This window comes from Bos indicus, chromosome 13, assembly GCF_029378745.1.
Source record: "Bos indicus isolate NIAB-ARS_2022 breed Sahiwal x Tharparkar chromosome 13, NIAB-ARS_B.indTharparkar_mat_pri_1.0, whole genome shotgun sequence".
Taxonomy (NCBI): domain Eukaryota; kingdom Metazoa; phylum Chordata; class Mammalia; order Artiodactyla; family Bovidae; genus Bos; species Bos indicus.
The window spans coordinates 32,165,621-32,182,544 of NC_091772.1; the positions used below are offsets into that span (position 1 = coordinate 32,165,621).

General features: G+C 37.6%; 1 protein-coding gene across 2 annotated transcripts in view; it reads left to right on the forward strand.

The window, feature by feature from the left end:
* STAM (signal transducing adaptor molecule) overlaps positions 1–16,924 on the forward strand; it is a 63,360-nt gene that overhangs the window by 11,767 nt on the left and 34,669 nt on the right. The window contains exon 2 of one of the 2 annotated variants that reach the window (XM_019973117.2): positions 4,222–4,306. The exons of the other annotated variant lie outside the window; for it this stretch is intronic. Within the exon in view, the coding sequence (XP_019828676.1) occupies positions 4,222–4,306 (85 nt within the window). The remainder of the gene's footprint in view (positions 1–4,221; positions 4,307–16,924) is intronic. 2 annotated transcript variants of the gene reach the window in all.

The following is a 16,924-nucleotide window of genomic DNA, read 5'->3' on the forward strand; positions in this document are numbered from 1 at the left end:
TGGCTCAGTGGTAAAGACCCCCACTTGCCAATGCAGGAGATGTGGATTTGATCCTTGATCAGGAAGATCCCTTGGAGAAGGAAATGGAAACCCACTCTAGTGTTCTTGCCTGGGAAATCTCATGAATAGAGGAGCCTGGCAGGCTTAAAGTCCACAGGGGTCACAAAAGAGTTGGACATGACTTAGTGACTTAGTTCTCTTTGGAGTTCACATGATTTTTTGTGTCAGTTACTTTGACACTCTCTAGTTAGGCACATGTATGTTAAGGATTTTTGTCTTCTCTGAGAATTGACCTCTTTATTATGTAATGCCTTTGTCCGTGATGATTTTCCTTGTTCCAAAGTTGGCTTCATCAGACATTAATATAACTAATCCCACTTCTTTGTGATTAGTGTCAGCATGCTGTTTCTTTCTCCATCCTTTTACTTTATATGTGTGTCTTTATATTTAAAGTGGGTTGCTTGTAAATGACATTTAATTGTATCTTATTTTTTGATCACTCTGACAATCTCTGCCTATATTTAGACCATTAACATTTAAAGTGATTATTGATATTGTTGGATAAACATCTACCATACCTGTTACAATTTTCTAGTTGTAACCCTTGTATTTTATTTCTGTTTCTGATACTCTTCGACCTGCCTTTGGAGTTTTAATTGAATATTTTATATGATTCCATTTTCTTTTTTTAGCATATTAGTTATATATATTTTTCTACTTTCTGTAACTGCCTAAGAGTTTACAATATATATATGCATTTACAACTAGTCCAAGTTCACTTTCAAATAACATTGTGCCACTTCAGTGATAGTACAGCTCACCTTCTAGTAACAAAATATTCACATTCCTAATTTCTCTCTTTTGTTCCTGGTGTCCTTGCTGTGCTTCATTTCATTTATACATATGCCTGCGCACACACACATTCATGTATGCATATCTCCTATATTCTCCCTGAAGAACTTCTGAAACATTTCTTGTAAGGCCAGTCTAGTGGCAGCAGATACCCTTGATGTTTCTTTATTTGAGAAAGACTTTGTCTTTTCCTTATGGATAATTCCACAGGATATATAATCCTTGGTTGGTGGTTATTTTCTCAATACTATTTCATTCCATTTTCTACTTGTTTGCATGGTTTCTGAGATGTCAGATATAATCATTCTGTTTACTTCTGAATAGGTAAGGTGTTTTCTTCTGCTGGCTTCTTTTTTTCTAATTAAAAAAATCTTTGAATTGGAGAATAATTGCTTTACAATGTTTTCTTAGTTTCTGCTGAATGGCAACATGTGGGAATTAGCTAAAAGTATGCATATACCCCCTCCCTCTTGGCCTCCCTTCCACCTCCCACCCCCCAGTCTCAGCCCTCTAACCCTCACAGAGCACCGAGTGGAGCTCCCTATGTCACGCAGCAGCTTCCCGCTAGCCGTCTCTCTACAGATGGTAGTGTATAAAGACAAGGCTGCTCTCCCAATTTGTCCCACCCTCTCCTTCCTCTGTTGTGTCCACCAATCCATTCTCTACATCTGTTGGCTTCTTTTTTTTCCGCTTTATTTTTGATTTTCTGCTGTTTGATATGCCAACGTGTAGAGGGTTTGTTTCTTTATTTGACATTTATTGTACTTGGTGTTCCTGGAGCTTCCTGGATCTGTGGTGTGGCGTCTGACATTAATTTGGGGGAGATTCCGAATCATATTTGGTTCAAATATTTCTTCTTTTTCTTTTCCTCTTTCTTCTTTGGTATTCCAGTGATTCCTTTGTCACAGCTTTTATAGTTTCCCACAGCTCTTGGATAATCTGTTTCAGTGCCCCCACCCCCCTGCTCCGGCCCCCTCCCTCCATCACTTTTTCCTCTTTGCGTTTCAGTTTTGGAAATTCCTAGTGACATGTCCTTAGGTTCAGAGATTCTTGCTTCAGCTGTGTCCAGACTGATGATAAGCCCATCCAAGGATGTTCATTTATATTATATTATTGTTTGATCTCTAATATTTCGTTTTTAGAATTTCCATCTCTCTGCTTACATTGTCCATCTGTTCTTGCATATTACCTCCTTTTTCCATTTAGAGCTCTTAGCATATTGTCATATTCTTTAAAAATTCTGGTCTGATAATTCCAACATCCTTCTCATGTCTGAGTTTGGTTCTGATGCTACTCTGATACCCTTCCAGTTGTGCTCTTTGCCTTATAGTGTGACTTGTCAGCAGCTGGATATGATATACTAGACGAAGGGACACCCGCCTTTAGTGGTGTGATGATCAGGTGCCGACTGTCCTGGGATTTGGGCTCAGTGAGCCTCTCTGCCCCTGGGGTTTGAATTCTCACATGCTTCTCAGTGTCCATCCCCTGCTCATCCCATTGGTGGAATGGGATGGCTCCAGTGGGCTGGAGTTGGATATTCCCCTTCTCCCACGTGGAAGGCTGGAACAAGCTAGCTTTGGGATTTCTCTTCCCACAGTTGGGTTAATCTCTGGTAAAACACTAGTTGGTTAAGACTGATAAAATAATTTCTCTTGAGGGTAGGATTTTTTAGGAAGAGAATACTCTGGTGTATTTCAGAATGGTCAGTTTCTCTCCCCCTGCTGGAAAAATAGGGGAAATTTTCTGTGATGTTCACCTTGAGAACCTGAAAGAACGGTGGAATTGAAACTCACAAAAGTATGGGAAGTCTTCTAAGCCGCCTCTTTTCTGGCGTTTTAACTCAGACTTGTGCACACTTAGCCTCCAGCAGTTTGATAATTTCAGTGTAGATTTTCCTCCCCTGGTACTGGTTCCTGGTGATGTTTGTGCTGATGAGCTTCTGCTCTGTTAAGTTGTGGTTCTGTGTATCTGCCTATTTGTATGTCTAATTTGGGGGCATCAGTTTGCCTTGTGACCTCACTTCTGAGGGCTCTAAGAAGAGTCGTTGATTTTTCACTTTGTTCAGTGTTTTACTTGTTAGGATGAAGTGAATACATCCAAGCTGCTTACATGCCAGACTGGAAAACTGGGGGGTGGGGAATTCCTTATTTTTGCTGCCTAAGTCTCAACTATACCTGGTGTCTCCCTGTCTAGAAAAAATTTGCTTTACCTACAGAAAGTAAACCATCACTCACTTTCTCGGAATAGGGAAGTGATATTGCTAGAGCCCTTGAGTGAGGAAATAGAGCCTGCCTACATTTCAAACAGCATTAACCCATTTTGCTAACTTGGAAGTGCTCTTTTTCTTCATTCTCAATTGCAATAGTTGAATTTCCTGAGGATTCAACAGACTAGTTCTTAAGCTTTTTTTCTTACTAACAATACATGGTTCACCTTTCTTGGGTCTTCTCAGTAGTTTACCATGGATCAGTGTTGTTCTGTAGCTTTTGAGATACTGTTGCTGTTACTGCTTCTCATGTTTTCCTTATCCTTGTGTGTTTTCATTAAAATTCCTTTATTGTAATGAAGAAAGGGGTCTAAATTAATGATTTGGTTTAATCTGCCATACCTCTGGCTTTTTTTATTTTAACTTGTCAAGTTTAGATTTAAGGGAAAATATTCAGTTAAAGCTTGGTTTTCTTTTGTTCAGTGCCCCCTCCACCCTACTTCTCAGAATCCAAACTCAACAAATAGATAGTTAATTTAATTCCCTGGAACATTTTGATAGAGACATGTTCTTTGTCATGTTCCTTCGAGGGCAAGTAAAGCTAAGAATTAACTATGTAAATTAACTATGAATTAACTATGCAAATCCTCTGTCTATGGGATTTTCCAGGCAATAGTACTGGAGTGGATTGCCATTTCCTTTTCCAGGAGATCTTCCCAACCCAGGGATCCAACCTGGGTCTCCCGCATTGTAGACAGACGCTTTACCGTCTGAGCCACCAGGGAAGCCACAGTTGTAAATAATTAGTGAAGCTAACTATTAACTATTGATCATGAAAGAGTTCTTTATTTTGGTCTTTCTGTGTGCAGATAGGGATAGACCTGTGTGTGTGTACATTTTTATAAAAAAAAATCAGTGGCCCCCCCTTTTTTTTAAATACCAAGTAACAAACAAATGAAGTGGGGAAAATAATTGTGATAGGTGACAAAGGTACCCACCTCTTTTTAAAGATAGACTTAAATATTTCATTAACCAGATGTTGATAGCTCTTGTGATTTGTTGGTCCTTGGTTATACTACAGTTTGGTAATTTGAATGTAGTCATTTACCGCTTAAAGACTTTTTAGAAATAATGTTTCTGCAATTTCTTCTTGTAATATACAGAGAAAGCAACCAGTGAGATGAATACTGCTGAGGATTGGGGCCTCATTTTGGATATTTGTGATAAAGTCGGTCAGTCTCGCACTGGGTAAGTGTTGCAGGGTTTCAAAGGATTTTTATTTTTTCGTCCTATTTATTAATGGGAATAAAACTGGAGTTAGAAGGTAAAGCTTATTACTACAATCACAATTTGGTTTGAAAAAAGAATGTTTTCACTAGCAAGATTTGAGGAATCATCTTGTTTAGGTTCTCCTTGTAACAGTAGGGACAGCATGACCAGTAACAGTATTGATATTTTAATTATTCACCCTTGTCCATATTTGTCTCCTAAAATCTAGTATTTCCCACTGATTTTTTAAAAGAAATTTTATTGAAATATAGTTGACTTACATGTTGTGTTAATTTCTGCTCTACAGCCAAGTGATTCACTTTTACCTATATATATTTTTCATATTCTTTTCCATTGTGGTTTATCACAGGATATTGAGTATATTTCCCTGTGCTGCACAGTAGGACCTTGTTGCTTAGCCATCCTCTGTATAATAGTTTGCATCTGCTAATCCCAAACTTCCACTCCATCCCTCCCTCACATCCCCTCTGCTTCGGCAACCACCAGCCTGTTCTCTGTGTCTCTGATTCTATTTCATATATAGGTTCATTTGTTTCATATTTTAGATTCCACATGTAAGTGGTATCATATGGCATTTGTCTTTTTCTGGCTTACTTGGCTTAGTATGATAATCTCCAGGTCCATCCATGTTGCTGCAAGTGGTATTATTTTATTCTTTTTTGGGGCCCAGTGATATTCCATTATATACACACACCAGTCTTTATCCACACTCATCTGCTGATGGGTATTTAGGTTGTTCCTTTTCCCACTGATATTTAAAGTCATCACTGATTTCTCAGATACCAAATTTTTTGGTTATTTCTGTATTCTTGTCTTCTTTGTCACATCTTCACATTCGACTCAACTAATCATTGACTACGGAAAGAGACAGTTTAGGGAAATAGAATTGTAAACTTTTTGGCCTACAGACTTTTTGGTAATACAGGACTTTCTAAACAGTGCAGCAAGCGGATTAACTGAGTAGTGGTTTGCAAGGCGTATATAGAGTAATGGTTTCCTCCACTCCTGGGCTAATAACGTCCAGTTATGAGTAGCCACGTTTATCTCTTTGTGCCACACGAACACTGTCTTATTTATATACTTTCCTGTGAAGAATGTTTGAGAGCGCTGCTAAATCATGCTGGATTCTCCTGGTTGTAGTATTAACCCTCTGATGGTACCTTCCCAGGCTCTTCTTCAGTCCCTTTTAAATAGACATAGTTCCTTAAACTTTCTCTGATCCTTTTTTTTTTACCCAGCACTTTTCCTTTTTTCTCTCATAGCTTCCAAGTATCTTTATGTGACTTCTATATTTTTAGCTCTGATTCTGTTTACTCAAGTACTACTCCCATGGATGCAGCATAATTTCAGAATATCCCATGTTATAAGCCTCAATCTCACCACCTAGAACCCTGAACTCATGTCCCTTTTTGCTTTAGACCTCCATTCCCTCCTTTGTCCTCACCTCTGTTAATGACAAGGTTATTCTCATTTCTGCTTAAAACCTCAGGTTCGCCCCTGCAGTCGGCTTCTTACTGAATTCTGTCAGTTTGATCCATGATCTCGCTCACGATGTTGATGTCATAGAGTCTCCTTAGTTAAGTTCCTGAACTTGGTCAGATTAGGCAGGAAAGTTTGTCTTTAAGGCCTTTCTGCCCCTTCACTTGAGGTCTTTTTAGCCTATAATGTGCTCCTCCTGGCAGGCTCCCAAAGTCATGGCTCCAAGCGTGGTCTCATCCATCCTCTTTGTTGTCTTTGTATTTTAGTATCCTCAGTCTTGTACTTTCCGGCCTGGTTGCTTCCTTAATTTAATTGAAGTTCAAGTAGCTGCTGCATGTTCCTTATCTATTCCTTTTTCTCTGCTTCTGTTGACTGCACTTTACTTGAGCCATCCTTAACCATGCTTAGACTAGTGAATTAACCTTCTGTCACTTCCTTCTGTCTTTTTCTGTCCAGTTTTTATAACCAGTTGCCATGTGACAACTCTGACCATGTTACTCCTCTGCCTTCCACTGAATTAAGCCTAGTAACCTCCTTAGGCCTCTGAATCATTTATTTTTCATTTACTTCTTTTGTACTCACTATTCTTTTCAATGGGCTTCCCTGGTGGCTCAGTGGTAAAGAATCCACCTGCCAATGCGGGAGATGCAGTTTCGATCCCTGAATGGGGAAGATCCCCCTGGAGGAGGAAATGATCACCCTCTCCAGTGTTCTTGTCTGGGAAATCCCATGGATGGAGGAGCCTCATGGGCTATATAGTCCAGGGGGTTGCAAAAGAGTCGGTCATGACTTAGTAACTAAACAGCAACAACACATTCTTTTCAACTCAGATATTTGAGTTGCCAGTGCTTTTCAGCTTTTTGTACTGCTTTTGGTTCCTCTGTTCCTTCAGTGGGGAATAGTCTCATCTCCATTCTCAGTGGTGTCTCATATCCTCCAGACCCACTGTGGATATTATTTCTTCCATAAAGCCTTTCCTTACCCCAATGACTGAAAATCTAAATCCTCAAAGCACGCTATCAAAACCATTCTTGTTTGAATTTTGTCTTGTGTAATAGTAATTTATATATGTCCAGTAGATGTAGATTTGTAGCTTGTTATGCAGAGGAAAGCAAATAGCCTAGTGGTTGAGAGCATGGCCTCTGGGATGAGATGCCTGGGCTGGGACCCTGCTCTTACTGCTTAGCTATGTCACCGGTGGATATAGTAACTTTAGTTTGCTACTTGAGAATAAAAACAGTATCTTCTTCATAGAGGGTTTATGGTGAGTGTGAGATTAGTTACTACATGCAAAGTGTTTTTAATAGTATCTGGAGCATGGGTAAGTGGGTGCACCTCTGCTTCTTTTTGATTAAAGTGATATTGTCTGACAGTTTGTTGAGGATGAGGTATCCACCTAGCTCCATCCCTGTGTGTTTTGGAGATAAAGCTTTTATCTAGCAGTGCAGTTGGAAAGTCCCCTCCTCTCTTCACCCCATCAGTTTTCATTTTATCTTTAGTTTGGTGTTCTTCATTTTGGAGATGCTTTTTATAATAATGTGGTTAGTGGCTTGAAATAAAAAGACAAACTCCCTTTCATGACTAGAAATGTTCCATATTTTTCTAGTTAAAAAATAAATTTGAACCCATCTAAAAATCCCATATGATACGTTGTGAGGATTTAAAGAGATCAATTTGTTTTTCTGCAGCTAACATTATTATTAGAAACTCTAATTTGTTAATTTTATTTCCTGTTTTTTTCTTGTGATGAGAACTGTGAAAAGATGTACTCTCTCAGCAACTTTCAAACATACAACCAAGTATTGTAACCATACTCTCTGCGCTCTGCATTACACCCTCAGAACTTACTTATCTTGTAACTGAAAGTTTGCACTTTTTGGCCCATTTTACTCATTTTGCCACCCCTTGCCCACCCCTCCACCCTCCTGCAACCACCACTCTGTTGTTTCTGTGAGTTTGATCATATTAGATTTCACATACCAGTGAGATCGGACAGTGTTTGTCTTTCTGTCTTATTTCAGTTAGTGCAGTGCCCTCAAGGTTCCATCCGTGTTGTCCTCAGGTCAGGTTTATGTTGTCTAAGAACCTAGATATGTATTTAAAATGTACTAATTTGTTGCTTTAAACAGTTGTGTTTTATTTGTATTTTGTTGTTATCTAGTATCAGTAGGTTTAGATACACGCTCATTTTAAACTTTTTTCGTATTTACTTTAGAGGGCATTCTCTCTCTCAGTATTTTTCTTTAATATTTTGTTACCCTTTGGAGATTTTAATTGACATTATGCCAAATCTGTGAATTTACTCGGGAAATGTTCTCAGCTTTGCTAATTTAAATAGAGGGATGGTTCTTTTTGTTTTTTATTAATATTTTTTTCCTTTTCTCTTTCTTTCTTTTCCCTTTTCACTTATTTTTTCTTCCTTAATAGTAAGTTCTTGCTCTCTGGTTCCTTTAAAGTCTCATTACATTAATTTTCATGCAGTTATATGTTTATATAAATGTGATATCTCTTTCTAGCTCTTTTTAATAAAGAATTGTTTGAAAAAGACTATATAATAGTTGAGATACCATTGTAATCTCACTAGGGTTCAAAAAATGCAAACCCACAAAGTTTGTTTATGTGTGTGATTCCTCTTTCAAATAATGTTTTACATACATATCTGGTTATATTTTCACCTTCTTGCTGTGCCTTGACTTCATAGTAGGAAATAAGCATTAGGGCCACATTTTGATTTTCATGGGCCCTCAGCACTTTTGTCTACCTAGGTCCCTTTCTCCATAAAAAGCAATAAAAATATTTTATGGCTGCATTATTATAAAGACAAATGTATTATTATACATGAAAACATTTTCTTTGATCTAAGTTTGTGGCATTCAGTACATTCACATTATTATGAGATCATCTCCGCTGTCCATCTCCAGAACTTTTCATCATCTCAGGTGAACTCTGCTTGTCAAACAACTTACCATTCCCCTCTTGCCTTGAACCTAGTAACCATTTACAGTTTTGTTTTAATTGTTTTTAATCATTTTATAATTAGGTATATGGAAAACTCATGGAGATAGGGTTTATATTGTCTAGGAACCTAGATATGTTTAGTATAGGTTGGTGATGGTAGCATACGAATATTGAACATACGTATTGTAGATTGTTGGTGAAGCATTCTGAGTACTTGGTGTGCTTTAGAAAAGGTTGAAACGTGTCACTGGTGTGAAAGGGAAAGTGGGTGTGCGTTTTCCTGAGACTGGTGTAGACAGGGCAGGTTGAAGTATGAAGTTCATAAGGTTATTCGTGTACTAGGCAACAGTCTAGGTTTTTTTTTTTTAAAACATTGTCATACGGAGTTAATCTGTGATTTCATAAAATGTACAGATCTATTTAAGAGGTTGGATTTAGGGAAGGGGGAGGGAACTTTAAGAAAAGCACTTCTGTTTTGTAAGATTTGTTTATTTTAATCAAAATGATTTGTTACCAGCAATATATTGTAGAATTATTTAGTACATAAATAAAATAACTTATAGTAAAGTGTTTATCCCCTAAGAAAATAATGTTTTAAAATCCTTCGGCCCTTTTTAAAAGAAAAAAAATTCTTTCTTGTAAACTGTTTTGGAATTGTGGTCATTTGGAAAAATATTCTCAAGTTCTAAGGGGAAATGAAGAGCCAATTATTGTGAAATTTCATTTACTCAGAGAACTGTGACCCAGGAACATGGTTCCAGCAGTCTTTCAGAAAACGCTCCTTAATTCTTCCTCTTTGAACCACACATATCTGTGTATTTGTTTGTTGATTTATAGAAATATTTATGCTTATATGAAATATGTACTTTTTTGTTTCAAAAATAGTTACTCACATGGCTGAAACATTAAAATAACTTAAAAAAGGTAAATATTGAGAAAATAACTCCTGTCCCTGTTTCTCTCCCCCATCCTCTGTAGGTAACCATTTCTGTTTCCTTTGTATCTTTCTATTGTTCCTTTATACAAATACAAAAATAATTTTCCCATATTGATAGGCAATAAACATTTGTAATTACTTAATTCCTTAATATCCTGTCACCCTAAAGTGTTTGAATATGCTGGACTTAAAACTGAAATTTTTTTTCCTGACTTTGTAAGATATTCACATGATGTTTAGTGTGCAGTTCCAGTGTCTGAGTAAGTACTGAAAAATGCTTAGCCAGTGAGGTCATATGATAGACTGAAAAGTCTCTGTTCAAAATCAAGAGAACTTTCAGAATAATAGTAGCAGTTTTCTTTAACGTGTCTTCACATAGCTTTTGTCTGTTAGTTTTTATTGATTTGTTTTTAATTTCATATGTAAAAAAATAAATGTGAGAGTAAGTATTGATTATCCACAATAAAAAATTAATATTTTGTAATTGACATCCAGATTAATTTGTGCTATTATTTAAATCTTAACCATCTTTGCTTAGACCAAAATACAGTTGACTGAGAGTGGAAAACATGATAAACTTTTCTCTGTACTTGGCTAAGGGATCTATTTAGATAGTCTTTTATTTATTCACATACAATTAGAAGAAGAAAATGATAGGCGTTGATATTTCGTGAAAAATATGAATATAAGCCTTTGGGAAAGAGTTTTTTAAAAATATTTTTCATTGGCTTTATGTTGTCCAGGACCTGGACTTTGACTATCTTTGGGCTTTAACTGGAGGTTGATAGAATATGTCTTGATTTTTGTTTGTTTGTTTGTTTTTTAAGGGAAAAGTAATCTCTGACCTAGGTGTCTTCAGATTAGAAGGGCAGCTTCAGGTCAAAAAACAGATGTCTTCCAATGTTTTGTTTTGTGACAGTCATACCCTCAGTTGACTGGCCTTAGGTCTTGAAGTCTTTCATTTATTGACTGTTTATTATCTGTGTTAGGGACTTTATACATACCTCATCTGTTATATGAATTATGTGTATATTTTTTCCATTGTTAATTTGACTTTGTTTTCCCATTTAGAAGTTTTTGATTTTTATATAGCTGAATTTAACCAGTTTTCTGGTTTTTAGAATTTTGAGTTACAGACTTTCCTTCTTTAAGGTTTTAGTAGAACTATCTCATGTTTTCTTTACAGTTTCAGTTTTTGTTTTATGATTAATGTACTTTGTTTTTTAAAATAGCATTTTAGATTTACAAAAAAATTGAGCCAATAGTACAAAGAATTCCATAACCCCCCCCCCCTTATATATGCTAATGCTATGCTATGCTATGCTAAGTCACTTGAGTCGTGTCCGACTCTGTGTGACCCCATAGACGGCAGCCACCAGGCTCCTCCGTCCCTGGGATTCTCCAGGCAAGAACACGAGTGGGTTGCCATTTCCTTCTCCAACGCATGAAAGTGAAAAGTGAAAGCGAAGTCGCTCAGTCATGTCCGACTCTTAGCGACCCCATGGACTGCAGCCTACCAGGCTCCTCCATCTATGGGATTTTCCAGGCAAGAATACCGGAGTGGGGTGCCATTGCCTTCTCTGCCCCTTATATATAGTTTCCCCTATTATTAACGTCTTGCGTTAGTGTGGTATATATTATAAGAAATGAATCAGTGTGGTGGTGGCAGTGATGGTGGTTTAGTCGCTAAGTCTCGTCTAACTCTTTCAACCCCATAGACGGTAGCCCTCCAGGCTCCTCTGTCCATGGATTAACCAATGTCTGTGGTTTATATTAAGGCTCACTCTATACTGTACAGTTTTATGGGTTTTGACAAGTCCATAAAGACATGCATCCATTGTTACAGAATCACACAGAGTAGCTTCACCAACCTTAAAATGTCCTGCGTTCCCCCTGTTCATCCCTCTCCTTTCTCTCTGAACCTCTGGCAACCACCTTTTTTTTTTTTTTTAAACTATTTTTGTAATTTCCCCTTTTCCAAAATGTACAATTAGGAGGATATAGTGTGTATAGCCTTTTCAGACTGGCTTCTTTACTTAGCAAAATGCATTTAAGCATCATCTATGTTTTTTTCATGGCTTGCTGGCTCGTTTCTTTTTATTTCTGAATAGTATTTCCTCATGTGAATGTATTGTAGTTTGTTTATACATTCACCTATTGAAGGATATCTTGATTGCTTCCAGTTTTTGGTGATTGTGAATACAGCTGCTGTAAAAGCATGTGCAGTTTTTTTGTTTGTATGTATGAACATAGATTTTTAAAAACTGGGTAAATACCAAAGAGCATGGTTGTTGGATTATATGATAGGACTGTACATAGCTTTTGTAAGAAACTGGCAAACTGTCTTCCAAAGTCTCTCGTAGTTGTGATTTCATTTTTTACATATAAGTCTTTGATCTATTTGGAATTTATTATGTAGTTTGAGGTATGGCTCTAAATTTATTCTTTTCTCTTTGGCTACCTCAAAATTTCAGCACCATTTATTGAATGATCTTTGTCCTTTCTAATTTGAAATACTACTTTTATATATTACATTGCTTTATGTATTTGGATTTTTTTTTAATTCTCTTTTGTCCCATTGGTATGTATCTATTCATGTGCTGCTACCATGTGGTTTTAATTATTAAAACCTTATAATACATTTTAATACTGGCAGGGCTGGTTTTCTCCTTTTTCTTTTTTTTTTTTTTACAGTTTCTTAATATTCTTGTCCCTCTCTACTGTCCTCACATAAACTTTTGGATTGGCCTGGCTAGTTTATGAACAGAACTATTTTTTTTTTAATGGGCTTAGTTTTAAATGAATAGTTTTTTGATATTAAAAATTTCCTATCTGAGAATGTAGCATATCTTTCTGTTTATATCCTTTAATAGTGTTTTTAAGTTTTCCTGTTAACAAATCTCATTCATTTTTGTTGAAGTTTTTTAATAAGGTATTTTATCCTTTTGTTGTTGTTTAGTCACTAGGTTTTGTCTGACTCTTTTGCAACACCACGGACTGTAGCCCACCAAGCTTTTCTGTCCATGGGATTTCCCAGGCAAGAATACTGGAGTGGGTTGCCATGCTCTCCTTCAGGGGGTCCTCCTCACCCAGGGACTGAACCTACGTCCCCTGCATTGGCAGGCAGGTTCTTTACCACTGACCGACTAGAGAAGCCCATTTTGTCCTTTTTGGTGCTATTTAAGTGAAGCCTTTAACTGGTGGTTTGATGGGAAATTTCTTTTTTCAAAATAGCCTGTATTATAACAATGGTGTACCCTGAAGAGGTACACCATTTGTAAGGGGAAAGTGATGTTGATGATTCAGGAGAAATTAGCAACAGCTGTAGGTGCCAGGACCTTGACCAGGTAGTGGGATGTGGGCCTGATAAGATCTGATATTTCCATCTTTACTTGCCCCAGACAATGATTTTCCTTTTGTATTTTACATGGTTTTTTAAAGCACCATGTATTCAGTAGAACAGGATCTACAGAGTCCTCATGACTCCCGAGATCATTTCACACATGAGGAAACTACAGCACTGAGATTTTAATGTGACTTGTCTGAAAGTTGTAGAGGCAAATTGGAAGTCAGGTTTCTTTACTCAGGTTATTTTTACCAATTTTATGTTTTTTCTCACTTCTTTGTGCTGAGTCCTCAAGACCTATGGTGCATGGTTATTTAAAAGTCAAAATCATGAACTAAGTAAGACGTAGCAGTTTTTTTTTCAATTGGAGTTTAAAATTGCTCTGCAGTGTTGTGTTAGTTTCTTCGGTACAACGAAGTGAATCAGGTGTATGTATGTGTGCATCCCTCCCTCGCAGGCCTCCCTCCTCTCCCCATCCCAGCCCGCTAGGTCTTCACAGAGCACTGAGCTGAGCTCCTTGTGCTGTACAGCAGCTTCCCACTGACTATCTATTTTACACATGGTAATGTATATAAAATGGGCTTCTTAGGTGGCTCAGATGGAAAAGAACCTGCCTGCCAGTGCAGGACGCACAGGTTTGATCCCTGGGTCAGGACAATCCGCTGAAGAAGGAAATGGCAACCCATTCCAGTATTCTTGCCTGGGAAATCCCATGGACAGAGGAGTCTGGAGGGCTGCAGCCTATGGGGTTGCAAGCCTAGCGACTGAAAAACAACAACAAATGTGTATAAAGACATACTGATTTTATTAAGTTTTTAGTGATTCCTCTTTCTCACATACATGATATAACCTTGTGTTTTGTTTGACTGATATATACTTCTGTGTTATATGATCTGGGAAACTCAGATATCATTCTAAATTTAAGAATTCAGTGAGTGTTATATGCATTTCCGTTAATCCTCAGTGTTTCTGCTGAAGTCCTTCCGGAACATGAACTTGTTCTTTTCACTAACCAAATAACGTAATTTGTATACTGTGTTCATGTTCTTGGTCATCTCATAAGAAATACCTATTTAATAAGCTTAGAATCAAGAATTTGATTATTTCTATTCAGTGTTTTGCCCTTTCCCCCTTGTGCTGTGTAGACTGTGTTTTATGTAATGTATATTACAAATCATATATGCACTTTGAATATGACATTGAATATACAGTTATTATTCATTTCAGTTCAAATTTGTTTTGTATTTTATATTAAACTTCTTTTATTGTTAATGTAATGCCTTTATGCTTTTGAAAGTCATCCTCTAGTATTCCAGGTGGGTTTACCTTATCTGTTAATTAAGTTTTTTTTACTTTGATCAGCAAAGATTTGAGTTCTCATCTCTTTTAATGTATGCCTGCTAGGTACTAAGACCTGTAAAAGTATGCATACATATATTCCCTCCCCACTCTACAATATCCTTAAATTATAGTTTGTAGTAAAGTACTTTTTATAGCATATAAAATGAAAATGTAAAGTTTAAATCACTCTAAAATAGCTCTGAAAGCTAAAGCTGTAAAAGTAAAACTCATAGAAGAATAGGACACGTTTGTGCTTTCTAGAACTCACATCGAGTGTCTCTAAGTCCCTGGCACGATTCTGGGAGTAACGTAATAACACACTGAGCTGGAAGTGTTGAAGTCCCCTTCTACAGATGAGGTCTGTCGGGCCTTGCGTCTCTTTCTCCTGAATCACAGTGCCGCTTTTGTCTAGCAGTGGTTCTCAGCCCAGTGGTGTCGCTCTGTTAGGAATGGTTTTGGTTCTCACGATGACAGGAGGTTACTACTGACATCGATTAGGCAGGGGCCAGAGATGTGATACGCCAGATAGTCTTACATCACAAGAATTTTTCTGCCCCTATTTAGAAACACACAGCTAGTAGCTCTGTACCTTTTCAGTCCTGCCTCAAAGGTGATGAGAGGTTAACCATGCAAGCACATTTGTGAGTTGTACTATGGATTGTTATTACTGTTACTTTCTTTTTTAACTGTTTTTCTTTTATATTTATAATACTTTAAGGGAAATGCCCTATTGTTCTTCTGTCAGGCCCCATGAGGGGAATAATAAAGAGGTGGTATTCTCATTTTGAAAAGTTGATTGATCTGAAGTCTTTGGTTTAGTAATAGATGCAGAATTAGAATTTAAATTCACTGCTCTTTGAATGGTAATAATTTACCCAAGCGTATAAAATCTTATTACAGTTGAACCTGATATCTTTATGGTACATAAGTACTTTTTATCTGAGATGTAGAGATGAGACATATTTGAAATAAGAGACTTCTAAAAAGTTGTACTAAGTGTAAGATCTCATAAACCTTGACTCCTTTTATCCAGCAAAATCATTGAATATTTTTGTCTTTCTCTTTGTGTATTAATGGAAAGACCTTTTCAGGTAGTCTCACTAATTGGTAACCAGGGACAAATGTTGAGCTGTTTAACTGTCATAACTATACAACAACATACCTACAAGTAGATATTTATAAATAATGTGACAGTTTTGGAAATGTACTCAGGGCTATTCAAAGAGATTTGAAATTTCATTGTTCTTTGAAAAGAGAATTGCAGGAATGCAAAATTAGTTTTAGTTTTCTTTGATCCTGTGAGTTGCATCATATACGTGTTTAGCTTCCCGAACTTAACTGTGTCCTTTTGCAGCCCCCTCCATGTTATTTTTCCTGAAAACTTGGTCTGCTGTCCACTGAGTGAACTCTGTGTGCTGTCTCAGAATTTCAGTTCCCGTTTCTCTTACAGAGTGTGAATGTCTCCCCACACTGAGAGTAATTATTCAGGGTATTCATATTTTAAACATGGCCCTACGTATACTAGCCATGTTCTTCGCTGGGTGCACAACATAGCAGTTGTGCTTCAGTAATTGAGGAGAAGTTGCCCGTATTGAGCATACTTGAGAGATGGCAGGGTATGAGTTCCAGTAGGAACTCCCTAGCAAGGAAAACTGATTAACCACCATGTTTGCCTTATACCCTGACTTTGGAAACCCAGGAAACAATATGCTTCCTTTACATTTTACAGTGGTGTGATTTACGCTGTGGCCATTTATCACATCTAAGTTAAGAGCATTATTTGGGGCTGGAAAAGGTGAGGGAGAGTTCTTTCCTTGTTCTCGTCTGTATCCTTGATCCCTCCTATCTTTTTGTTTTTCCACTCCAAGATAAGGAAAAGTGTGAATGAGCCTTACTGCTGCTGCTAAGTCGCTTCAGTCGTCTCCGACTCTTTGCGACCCCATAGACGGCAGCCCACCAGGCTCCCCTGTCCCTGGGATTCTCCAGGCAAGAACACTGGAGTGGGTTGCCATTTCCTTCTCCAATGCATGAAGGTGAAAAGTGAAAGTGAAGTCGCTCAGTTCTGTCCGACTCTGAGCGACCCCATGGACTGCAGCCTACCGGGCTCCTATGTCCATGGGATTTTCCAGGCAAGAGTACTGAAGTGGGGTGCCATCGCCTTCTCCGTGAATGAGCCTTACAGATTGGTTTAAATACGAAAGTGGGGTTTGGGGAAGGGTTTTGAGAGACATCAGGATTTAACTGATTGGTGGTGGAATCTGGTGGTAGTCCCCTCTAAAGGCACGTGCAGATTTTATCTTAGCAGGCATTTTTATAAAATACTTCATCTGTATGTACCATCAGTCTCTTTTTTCACATCCTGTGCTTCTCGCCACACTTCTTATTGTGCATTTTTCCCTTACCATGCAAGTTTCAGAAATAAATTTTGTGAGAGCATGTACATTTTCCACATGGGAAGCAAACTCAGTGGAAGATGCAGAAGTTGGTAACAAATAGAGCTTTATAGTGAAGATTA